Source organism: Bolinopsis microptera, chromosome 12 (genome assembly GCF_026151205.1).
Source record: "Bolinopsis microptera isolate Bmic1 chromosome 12, MBARI_Bmic_1.0, whole genome shotgun sequence".
Classification (NCBI taxonomy): domain Eukaryota; kingdom Metazoa; phylum Ctenophora; class Tentaculata; order Lobata; family Bolinopsidae; genus Bolinopsis; species Bolinopsis microptera.
The window spans coordinates 3,596,374-3,609,899 of NC_087083.1; the positions used below are offsets into that span (position 1 = coordinate 3,596,374).

General features: G+C 46.9%; 1 protein-coding gene across 1 annotated transcript; it reads right to left on the reverse strand.

Moving 5' to 3' along the window:
- Positions 1-239: 239 nt before the first annotated feature.
- LOC134824521 (uncharacterized) lies at positions 240-1,707 on the reverse strand. Its single transcript, XM_063836428.1, has 2 exons — positions 468-1,707; positions 240-295 (listed from the first exon to the last, which is right to left on the reverse strand). The coding sequence occupies exons 1-2, from the start codon at positions 1,705-1,707 to the stop codon at positions 240-242; spliced, it is 1,296 nt and encodes a 431-aa protein (XP_063692498.1).
- Between the last annotated feature and the right edge of the window lie 11,819 nt (positions 1,708-13,526).

Below are 13,526 nucleotides of genomic sequence, written 5' to 3' on the forward strand. Positions count from 1 at the left end.
ACCCTGTAACACACCTGCAAGTATCTCGAACAATTCAGTTTCTCCGTCTGGAGTTAGGACTTTGGCCATTGTCTTCTCGTACATGAGCCGTATAAGCTGCACGATTTTGACTGGAATGCCGTAAGCTTCTAGAATCTTTAGCATTTTCCCACGATGTACACTGTCGAAAGCCTTCTTAAAGTCTATAAATGTCAGAACAGCTGGCAGTTTCCGACTCTTGACACCCTCTATAAGACGTCTCAGTACCAATATCTGTTGAGTTGTTGACCTTCCTGGTCTGAATCCATTCTGGTTTCTACGCAGAATTGTCTCGATTTCTGGCTTCAACCGGTTTAGAACCATCTTGTTTAGAGACTTGGCAACTAGGGATGACAAGCTTATTCCCCGATAGTTCATTGGTTCGCTAAGGTCGCCCTTCTTTGGAATTGGTATGATGTTGGCAGTTGACCATTGGTCTGGTTTCTCACCTTTCAATAGAGCATTGTTACAGAAGTCTAAGACAATTTGATCAAGGTCGCATCGTTTTAAGACTTCTGGGGCTATGTTGTCGTCACCCCATGCTTTCCCTTCCTTTATGCTGGACTTTGCTTTCCTGTACTCATCCAACGTAAACGGTTCTGTTCCGATATTCAGAGGTGGGTGGACTGGATCAATATCCTCTTCCGCGTTCTCTACCGTCGGTGGTGAGCCGAGAAGAGTAGCAAAATAGTCCTTCCATTTCTGAACCCTTTCCGTTGGTGAGTTTCCCTTGATTTTGCCAGTATATGATGGAGCTTTACCTGTGATCTTGTTGATCATGGTCCAGCTTTTAGCATGTCTGCCCTGCCAACTTGCTTCCTCCAGTTCCCGGACCTGCCCCTCCAGCAGGTGCTCTTTGGCTGCTTGATAAGCATCGCCTAGCTTCTGTTTGCCCTCTTGAACAGCTATTCGGTTGTCTTCTGTAGCATCTGAGTGGTATTTTATGCTACATTCCCTCAGCTTCAGCCTGGCAATCTCAACACTTGGAGTCGCTGAGATTTTACATCTTTTCTTTTTCTCCTTTTCAGGTAGTAAAAGTCGAGAAGTTGTCCTATTCGCATCAATAAAGCATTGGTACCTTTCTGTTGCCGTCTGATCATCCTTTTCAAGTATGGAAAAGCGGTTTTTAACTTCCACTGTGTACCTCTCTTGTAGAGCGATATCAGTTTTAAGTTTAGACCAGTCCAGAACCGGAGCCCTCTTCTCCGTCTTGCTTATCCGTAGACTAAGCTTTACCCTTGCTACGACTACTCTGTGATCCGAGCCAATACTGTGGAAACTACCATATGCTTCGGAGTTCTTGACGGAGTTCCGCCATTTCTTCCGGCAAATGATGAAGTCGATTTGAGATTTACTTTGACTCATATCTGAGAGATATGTCCAGAGTTTACCTCTTCGCTTCTGAAATCTGGTGTTTGTGATTTCTAGCTGTCGCTCCAACAGCATATCCTCTAGCAGTCTACCATTTCGGTTTGCTGGACCCTTGTGGAAGGATGTCCAGTTTCCTGATGATGAGACATGCGCATTGAGGTCTCCTACAACGAATAGTAAGTTGTGGGCTGGTATCTGGTCGATGGCACCACCAAGGCTGTCGTAGTAGTTTTCTGCTTCGTCGACAGTCGCCCCCTCTGTCGGGCTATAAGTCACAATAACAGTTGTGACCGGGTTCCCTGCAAAGTTGGCTACCATCGTCCTCCTGTCATGTGAGTATACACTAATCAATGAGTTGAATACTGTCTTTTTGTCCAAGACAATACCAACCCCACCAGCAGCCGCCCCATTGCTGGTTCTCCATGCCGAAGTTGTTATGAGGTGAGAGCTTCCAAGATCTTGATACTCGATTTCAGTGCTATGTACTACCCGATGCTCCTGAATGCCCAAAATATGTACGCCACTATCCCTCATGCATACACCCAGCTCATCCCTCTTGTATTGTTCTCTTATTGTTCGTACATTAAGAGTTCCTACAAGAATTTCCTTCTGGCCACGTAGTAGTAGGGTACCAGCCTTTGAAAGAGTTGGAGCAGGAGATTTGGGTGTGACCCGCCGGTCGAGAGATTAAGGTGTGTGCCCGAGGTAAATACCCCACACACCATGTGTTGAGTCTACGGCGGCGCCCGGCCAATAGGCAGGTCACAAATTGTTTTGCCAGACTTGTATAACCGCATCATAGTACTCAAGCGAACAACCATCCCCCTGTTCGCTAGGGCCGTTACTGCAGAAAGCCTCACGTCTAGAACAATTGATCATTTGTCGCTCCTGATCCTAGAGCATCCTTGTCTCGTTACTTGTCACATGCACTTTTTCTAAAGAGGAACTGTATAGTGATATACAGAAAGAAAATCTGTAGTAGATTTTCAAAGGCGACTGATAATATTGCGGACGCCACACCAACAATATGACAACCATACCATAATCCAACATTCCCATGCACCTTTATAGTTTAGAGTGCTTAGCACTATCCCAACTGCCAATATATTGCCAAAACGTTTTTGTCCAACAGAAATGCCAACTATAGTTATAGTGTTATACACTGTGCCTCAAATTATTTGATCAAAGCCGAGAATGTGTGGGATGGTAGGCCGGTATATGTAGTGTAGTGCTGACACCTAACTAGGACTGAGTGCAGTAGGACGGTAGAATGCAAGTGTGGAAGTGAGGATGTGGGATGGTAGGCCGGTATATGTAGTGTAGTGCTGACACCTAACTAGGACTGAGTGCAGTAGGACGGTAGAATGCAAGTGTGGAAGTGAGGATGTGGGATGGTAGGCCGGTATATGTAGTGTAGTGCTGACACCTAACTAGGACTGAGTGCAGTAGGACGGTAGAATGCAAGTGGTATAGACATATCTTACTATATAAAGCGAGACGATCTTACTATAAATATCCATACCAATTTTTTGACACCACGTCATCAACTTTAAGTTTAACAATAACGCGACTTTCCGCAAAAACCGTAAAAGATATACAACTGAAACTTTTTTGACTGGTTCAAATGCTTTAATAGCCTCCAAATCCGCATGAAAAAATAAAAAAATTGGCCAAGGAATAAGAATTTAAGTGCCCAAAATTTGGACCCCCATAAAACGCGAATTTAAACAGGTAATAATTATTTTAGTCTCTTGAGTCTTGACACCACTTTAGGGTTAGACGGGTTCCTGGAAGCACTAAAAATAAGCTGAAAGGCAGGTGCAAAGAAACCTCAAAAGCATTTATAATCTGACATCAATAAGTGATCTGTGATTATCATCATGAAAAACGGGAAAATTGATCTTGGAAACGCAATTATTAACGGAGATAGGGTGGGCGACAATTGACCCCCCGACAATTGACCCCCCGACAATTGACCCCCCGACAATTGACCCCCCGACAATTGACCCCCCGACAATTGACCCCCCGACAATTAACCCCCCGACAATTGACCCCCGACAATTTACCCCCCGACAATTGACCCTCCGGCTGACCTTGACCCTGACCCAGGACCCGGGACCCAGGACCCAGGACCCAAGACCCAGGACCCAGGACCCAGGACCCAGGACCCAGGACCAAGGACCCAGGACCCAGGACCCAGGACCCAGGACCCAGGACCCAGGACCCAGGACCCTGACCCTGACCCTGACCCTGACCCTGACCCTGACCCTGACCCTGACCCTGACCCTGACCCTGACCCTGACCCTGACCCTGACCCTGACCCTGACCCTGACCCTGACCCTGACCTGACCCTAACCCTAACCCTGACCCTAACCCTGACCCTGACCCTGACCCAGGACCCTAACCCTAACCCTAACCCTAACCCTAACCCTAACCCTAACCCTAACCCTAACCCTAACCCTAACCCTAACCCTAACCCTAACCCTAACCCTAACCCTAACCCTAACCCTAACCCTAACCCTAACCCTAACCCTAACCCTAACCCTAACCCTAACCCTAACCCTAACCCTAACCCTAACCCTAACCCTAACCCTAACCCTAACCCTAACCCTAACCCTAACCCTAACCCTAACCCTAACCCTAACCCTAACCCTAACCCTAACCCTAACCCTAACCCTAACCCTAACCCTAACCCTAACCCTAACCCTAACACTAACCCTAACCCTAACCCTAACCCTAACCCTAACCCTAACCCTGACACTGACCCTAACCCTAACCCTAACCCTAACCCTAACCCTAACCCTAACCCTAACCCTAACCCTAACCCTAACCCTAACCCTGACCCAGGACCCTGACCCAGGATGCCGATCCAGGACCCTGACCCTAACCCGATCAATTGACCCCAGTGTAATTACATGGGGGGTCAATTGTCGGGGGATCAATTGTCGTACTAAACCCTAGATTTCGCGACAATTGACCCCAGTGTAATTACATAGGGGTCAATTGTCGGGGGGTCAATTGTCGGGGGGTCAATTGTCGGGGGGTCAATTGTCGGGGCGTCAATTGTCGCGGTACCCGGAGATACAGTCGTTTCCATGCATGATACTGGACCCAGGACCCAGGACCCAGGACCCAGGACCCAGGACCCAGGACCCAGGACCCAGGACCCAGGACCCTGACCCTGACCCTGACCCTGACCCTGACCCTGACCCTGACCCTGACCCTGACCCTGACCCTGACCTGACCCTAACCCTAACCCTAACCCTAACCCTGACCCTGACCCTGACCCAGGACCCTAACCCTAACCCTAACCCTAACCCTAACCCTAACCCTAACCCTAACCCTAACCCTAACCCTAACCCTAACCCTAACCCTAACCCTAACCCTAACCCTAACCCTAACCCTAACCCTAACCCTAACCCTAACCCTAACCCTAACCCTAACCCTAACCCTAACCCTAACCCTAACCCTAACCCTAACCCTAACCCTAACCCTAACCCTAACCCTAACCCTAACCCTAACCCTAACCCTAACCCTAACCCTAACCCTAACCCTAACCCTAACCCTAACCCTAACCCTAACCCTAACCCTAACCCTAACCCTAACCCTAACCCTAACCCTAACCCTAACCCTAACCCTAACCCTGACCCAGGACACTGACCCTAACCCTAACCCTAACCCTAACCCTAACCCTAACCCTGACCCAGGACCCTGACCCAGGATGCCGATCCAGGACCCTGACCCTAACCCGATCAATTGACCCCAGTGTAATTACATGGGGGGTCAATTGTCGGGGGATCAATTGTCGTACTAAACCCTAGATTTCGCGACAATTGACCCCAGTGTAATTACATAGGGGTCAATTGTCGGGGGGTCAATTGTCGGGGGGTCAATTGTCGGGCGGGGGTCAATTGTCGGGGGGTCAATTGTCGCGGTACCCGGAGATACAGTCGTTTCCATGCATGATACTGATCATACAAAAAGCATACATAACGGCAAAGTTTCACTGTTATATACATTTTTAAAGAAACAGAGCATGCAATGCATGAGAAATTATTGCAAAGATACTAGGGAGGGTTTTTAATAATTGCTAGAGCCGGGAGATATAACGATGTTAACTATTAGAATTTAAATATTTAACTTAGTTTTCATTATCAGATTTAAATTATATTTAGATTATGCTCCTGAGCAAACAAGGCTGATGTCAGGTCGGGGCCGGGTCGGGGCCGGGTCGGGGTCGGGGTCGGGGTCGGGGTCGGGGTCGTGGTCGGGGTCAGGGTCGGGGTCGGGGTCGGGGTCGGGGTCGGGGTCGGGGTCGGGGTCGGGGTCGGGGTCGGGGTCGGGGTCGGGGTCGGGGTCGGGGTCGGGGTCGGGGTCGGGGTCGGGGTCGGGGTCGGGGTCGGGGTCGGGGGTCGGGGTCGGGGTCGGGGTCGGGGTCGGGGTCGGGGTCGGGGTCGGGGTCGGGGTCGGGGGTCGGGGTCGGGGTCGGGGTCGGGGTCGGGGTCGGGGTCGGGGTCGGGGTCGGGGTCGGGGTCGGGGTCGGGGTCGGGGTCGGGGTCGGGGTCGGGGTCGGGGTCGGGGTCGGGGTCGGGGTCGGGGTCGTGGTCGTGGTCGGGGTCGGGGTTATACAGTATAATAATATTTGCATTATCGCGATGTAGATTGTATACTGTAGATTGTATGTAGCTCCCATATGGTCACGTGTACAAAGATAAAAAGTCTCCAGAATCCATGTGATTGTGTGCCTGGTTTACTTTAATGTTAGTGCTAGTTTCGTTCTCTTATATTTTTTCAGCTGATCAAACCACAATGAAGTGGTTGATCCTTTTCTTGTTAATAGCTGGTGTCTGCTCTGCGGAGATTACAGGTAGAAAACGGTTTACATTTATAAATAATTTAACTGCGAGCAGATTAAACTTAGACCATCAAAGCAGTCAGATATTGGAATACTTATATTTATTTTGCCACGATCAGACTAACTTGATAACAACATTTATAAGTAAATAAAATGTATCGTTTTTAGATGAAGAAGAAATTGTGAGCCAGCCTCCAGAAGGCCCAGGAGGCCCAGGAGGCCCAGGAGGCCCAGGAGGCCCAGAAGGCCCAGAAGGCCCTGGTGGACCTGGTGGACCTGGTGGACCTGGTGGACCTGGTGGACCTGGTGGACCTCCACATGGTGGACCTGGGGGACCTGGTGGACCTCCACATGGTGGACCTGGTGGACCTCCACATGGTGGACCTGGTGGACCTCCACATGGTGGACCTGGTGGACCTCCACATGGTGGACCTGGTGGACCTCCACATGGTGGACCTGGTGGACCTCCACATGGTGGACCTGGGGGACCTGGTGGACCTCCACATGGTGGACCTGGTGGACCTCCACATGGTGGACCTGGTGGACCTGGTGGACCTCCACATGGTGGACCTGGTGGACCTCCACATGTTGGACCTGGTGGACCTCCACATGGTGGACCTGGTGGACCTCCGCATGGCGGACCTGGTGGACCTGGTGGACCTGGGGGACCTGGTGGACCTCCTCATGGTGGACCTGGTGGACCTCCACATGGTGGACCTGGTGGACCTCCGCATGGTGGACCTCCACATGGTGGACCTGGGGGACCTGGTGGACCTCCACATGGTGGACCTGGTGGACCTCCACATGGTGGACCTGGTGGACCTCCACATGGTGGACCTGGTGGACCTCCACATGGTGGACCTCCACATGGTGGACCTGGTGGACCTCCACATGGTGGACCTCCACATGGTGGACCTGGTGGACCTGGTGGACCTGGTGGACCTGGGGGACCTGGTGGACCTCCTCATGGTGGACCTGGTGGACCTGGTGGACCTCCGCATGGTGGACCTGGTGGACCTCCGCATGGTGGACCTGGTGGACCTCCGCATGGTGGACCTGGTGGACCTCCACATGGTGGACCTGGTGGACCTGGTGGACCTCCACATGGTGGACCTGGTGGACCTGGTGGACCTGGTGGACCTCCGCACGGTGGACCTGGTGGACTTGGTGGACCTGGTGGACCTCCGCATGGTGGACCTGGTGGACCTCCACATGGTGGACCTGGTGGACCTCCACATGGTGGACCTGGTGGACCTGGTGGACCTGGTGGACCTGGTGGACCTGGTGGACCTGGTGGACCTCCGCATGGTGGACCTGGTGGACCTGGTGGACCTCCACATGGTGGACCTGGTGGACCTGGTGGACCTGGTGGACCTCCACATGGTGGACCTGGTGGACCTGGTGGACCTCCACATGGTGGACCTGGTGGACCTGGTAGACCTCCACATGGTGGACCTGGGGGACCTGGTGGACCTCCGCATGGTGGACCACCTGGTCGTGGACCACCTGGTCGTGGACCACCTGGTCGTGGACCACCTGGTCGTGGACCACCTGGTCGTGGACCACCTGGTCGTGGACCACCTGGTCGTGGACCGCCCAGGCGTGGACCACCTGGTCGCGGACCACCCAGGCGTGGACCACCTGGTCGTGGACCACCCAGGCGTGGACCACCCAGGCGTGGACCACCCAGGCGTGCACCACCCAGGCGTGCACCACCCAGGCGTGCACCACCAAGGCGTGCACCACCCAGGCGTGCACCACCCCCTCACAGGTCTCCTCACAGGCCACGTCCAAGATCACCTAAGAGAAGGAGACAGAGAAGGAGAAGGATTGTCCACAGAACAAGATGTCGTAGATCTCGCCGACAAATGCTCCAGGCACGCAGATTGTTCTTCCAGCGTCTTAGACAGCGGAGGAGGGAAGCGAGGAAGAGGAGAGGGTACTAGAGGAGGGGTTATCAGATCAGGACACTGTAAATAGTATATAGCATTTAGAGGGTAATTTGTCCTACTATAAGATGATTTGATTTGTGCTTTCATGGTGAATTATTTTGCTGATGAGTAATACTGTTATGCTGCTAAATTTGGATCTTTAAATCAGCTCAATTATTCAAGTTTGATATGATTTAGTTCTTGTCTTCTTTATTAAAAGACCGTCCTTAATTGTGTCCAACAACAAATCACCCTCCATTAGTAACCACTAGTAACCACTAGTAACCAACAAACCCTCCATTCAGAAGGTTGTATTTTCAACTTAATTAACTGCAATATAGGAAGCAAGGTAAGCGTGGGCTGTAAACACTCAAATAAACCTGTCACGGTAATATTCACAAAGTATTGCTGTGCCGAAGAAGTTTTCTTATTTATAGTTTTCCTTGCTTGTAGTATAGCAGGGCTCGTTTTCAACTAATTGTCTACAATGATGCCTAAAACAGGAAAGCTGGAATGGGGACGATATTCAGAGTACCTTTCGTTCAAACTATTATTTGACTTTGATGAATTGTAAGTTAGATATTATCTAGTTTGTGTTGTGATTTGTGAAAACAATAATGAAATGAACAAGCCATAGTTCACTAAGGGCATCCTATAAACGATATGAGAGTTAACAAATTTAATTTACTCAAGGAATTTCTTACCTGCGTCCGCGTGGACAATTAAACATTAAACCACAAACCATGTCAAAAATTAAAACTAAAAATGTAACCAATAGTAATCAATAGTTACCGCTAGTAACCACTAGTAATCATTAGTAACCACTAGTAACCAATAGTAACCAATAGTAACTACTTATAGTTACCAATAGTAACCACTAGTAACCGCTAGTAACCATGTGTGTCCAGGAGTCGGAGAGAGGAGAAGCACGTGATGAAGGTATTAGAGAGGAACTCTACTGAACTTCTTACAGCAGCAGTAGCCGCCTTCCTCACCCCTTTAGTGGGGTTGTTACAGTACAAGAGTGTAGCTCTCTTCATCATCCTAACAAGAGTACTGACACTCATCAATACTCCTACATATCACAACAAACACACACTGGTAAGAGTACTGACACTCATCAATACCCCTACATATCACAAACAAACACACACTGGTAAGAGTACTGACACTCATCAATACCCCTACATATCACAAACAAACACACACTGGTAAGAGTACTGACACTCATCAATACCCCTACATATCACAAACAAACACACACTGGTAAGAGTACTGACACTCATCAATACTCCTACATATCACAAACAAATACACACTGGTAAGAGTACTGACACTCATCAATACCCCTACATATCACAAACAAACACACACTGGTAAGAGTACTGACACTCATCAATACCCTACATATCACAAACAAACACACACTGGTAAGAGTACTGACACTCATCATTACCCCTACATATCACAAACAAACACACACTGGTAAGAGTACTGACACTCATCAATACTCCTACATATCACAAACAAACACACACTGGTAAGAGTACTGACACTCATCAATACCCCTACATATCACAAACAAACACACACTGGTAAGAGTACTGACACTCATCAATACCCTACATATCACAAACAAACACACACTGGTAAGAGTACTGACACTCATCAATACCCCTACATATCACAAACCAAACACACACTGGTAAGAGTACTGACACTCATCAATACCCCTACATATCACAAACAAACACACACTGGTAAGAGTACTGACACTCATCAATACTCCTACATATCACAAACAAACACACACTGGTAAGAGTACTGACACTCATCAATACTCCTACATATCACAAACAAACACACACTGGTAAGAGTACTGACACTCATCAATACTCCTACATATCACAAACAAACACACACTGGTAAGAGTACTGACACTCATCAATACTCCTACATATCACAAACAAACACACACTGGTAAGAGTACTGACATCATCAATACTCCTACATATCACAAACAAACACACGCTGGTAAGAGTACTGACACTCATCAATACTCTACATATCACAAACAAACACACACTGGTAAGAGTACTGACACTCATCAATACTCCTACATATCACAAACAAACACACACTGGTAAGAGTACTGACACTCATCAATACTCCTACATATCACAAACAAACACACGCTGGTAAGAGTACTGACACTCATCAATACTCCTACATATCACAAACAAACACACACTGGTAAGAGTACTGACACTCATCAATACTCCTACATATCACAAACAAACACACACTGGTAAGAGTACTGACACTCATCAATACTCCTACATATCACAAACAAACACACACTGGTAAGAGTACTGACACTCATCAATACTCCTACATATCACAAACAAACACACACTGGTAAGAGTACTGACACTCATCAATACTCCTACATATCACAAACAAACACACACTGGTAAGAGTACTGACACTCATCAATACTCCTACATATCACAACAAACACACACTGGTAAGAGTACTGACACTCATCATTACCCCTACATATCACAAACAAACACACACTGGTAAGAGTACTGACACTCATCAATACCCCTACATATCACAAACAAACACACACTGGTAAGAGTACTGACACTCATCAATACTCCTACATATCACAAACAAACACACACTGGTAAGAGTACTGACACTCATCAATACTCCTACATATCACAAACAAACACACACTGGTAAGGGTACTGACACTCATCAATACTCCTACATATCACAAACAAACACACACTGGTAAGGGTACTGACACTCATCAATACTCCTACATATCACAAACAAACACACACTGGTAAGAGTACTGACACTCATCAATACTCCTACATATCACAAACAAACACACACTGGTAAGAGTACTGACACTCATCAATACTCCTACATATCACAAACAAACACACACTGGTAAGAGTACTGACACTCATCAATACTCCTACATATCACAAACAAACACACACTGGTAAGAGTACTGACACTCATCAATACTCCTACATATCACAAACAAACACACACTGGTAAGAGTACTGACACTCATCAATACCCCTACATATCACAAACAAACACACGCTGGTAAGAGTACTGACACTCATCAATACTCCTACATATCACAAACAAACACACACTGGTAAGAGTACTGACACTCATCAATACTCCTACATATCACAAACAAACACACGCTGGTAAGAGTACTGACACTCATCAATACTCCTACATATCACAAACAAACACACGCTGGTAAGAGTACTGACACTCATCAATACCCCTACATATCACAAACAAACACACACTGGTAAGAGTACTGACACTCATCAATACCCCTACATATCACAAACAAACACACACTGGTAAGAGTACTGACACTCATCAATACCCCTACATATCACAAACAAACACACACTGGTAAGAGTACTGACACTCATCATTACCCCTACATATCACAAACAAACACACACTGGTAAGAGTACTGACACTCATCAATACCCCTACATATCACAAACAAACACACACTGGTAAGAGTACTGACACTCATCAATACTCCTACATATCACAAACAAACACACACTGGTAAGAGTACTGACACTCATCAATACTCCTACATATCACAAACAAACACACACTGGTAAGAGTACTGACACTCATCAATACTCCTACATATCACAAACAAACACACACTGGTAAGAGTACTGACACTCATCAATACTCCTACATATCACAAACAAACACACACTGGTAAGAGTACTGACACTCATCAATACTCCTACATATCACAAACAAACACACACTGGTAAGAGTACTGACACTCATCATTACCCCTACATATCACAAACAAACACACACTGGTAAGAGTACTGACACTCATCAATACCCCTACATATCACAAACAAACACACACTGGTAAGAGTACTGACACTCATCAATACTCCTACATATCACAAACAAACACACACTGGTAAGAGTACTGACACTCATCAATACTCCTACATATCACAAACAAACACACACTGGTAAGGGTACTGACACTCATCAATACTCCTACATATCACAAACAAACACACACTGGTAAGGGTACTGACACTCATCAATACTCCTACATATCACAAACAAACACACACTGGTAAGAGTACTGACACTCATCAATACTCCTACATATCACAAACAAACACACACTGGTAAGAGTACTGACACTCATCAATACTCCTACATATCACAAACAAACACACGCTGGTAAGAGTACTGACACTCATCAATACTCCTACATATCACAAACAAACACACGCTGGTAAGAGTACTGACACTCATCAATACCCCTACATATCACAAACAAACACACGCTGGTAAGAGTACTGACACTCATCAATACCCCTACATATCACAAACAAACACACACTGGTAAGAGTACTGACACTCATCAATACCCCTACATATCACAAACAAACACACACTGGTAAGAGTACTGACACTCATCAATACTCCTACATATCACAAACAAACACACACTGGTAAGAGTACTGACACTCATCAATACTCCTACATATCACAAACAAACACACACTGGTAAGAGTACTGACACTCATCAATACCCCTACATATCACAAACAAACACACACTGGTAAGAGTACTGACACTCATCAATACCCCTACATATCACAAACAAACACACACTGGTAAGAGTACTGACACTCATCAATACCCCTACATATCACAAACAAACACACACTGGTAAGAGTACTGACACTCATCATTACCCCTACATATCACAAACAAACACACACTGGTAAGAGTACTGACACTCATCAATACTCCTACATATCACAAACAAACACACACTGGTAAGAGTACTGACACTCATCAATACTCCTACATATCACAAACAAACACACGCTGGTAAGAGTACTGACACTCATCAATACTCCTACATATCACAAACAAACACACACTGGTAAGAGTACTGACACTCATCAATACTCCTACATATCACAAACAAACACACACTGGTAAGAGTACTGACACTCATCAATACTCCTACATATCACAAACAAACACACACTGGTAAGAGTACTGACACTCATCAATACTCCTACATATCACAAACAAACACACACTGGTAAGAGTACTGACACTCATCAATACTCCTACATATCACAAACAAACACACAATGGTAAGAGTACCGACACTCATCAATACTCCTCACACACTGGTAAAAATTTGGTGCAAAAAACAACAACTTTTAAGAAACATGAAACTTTATTTTCGCGCTTTATCTAATATCTTTGTCAATCAATTAATT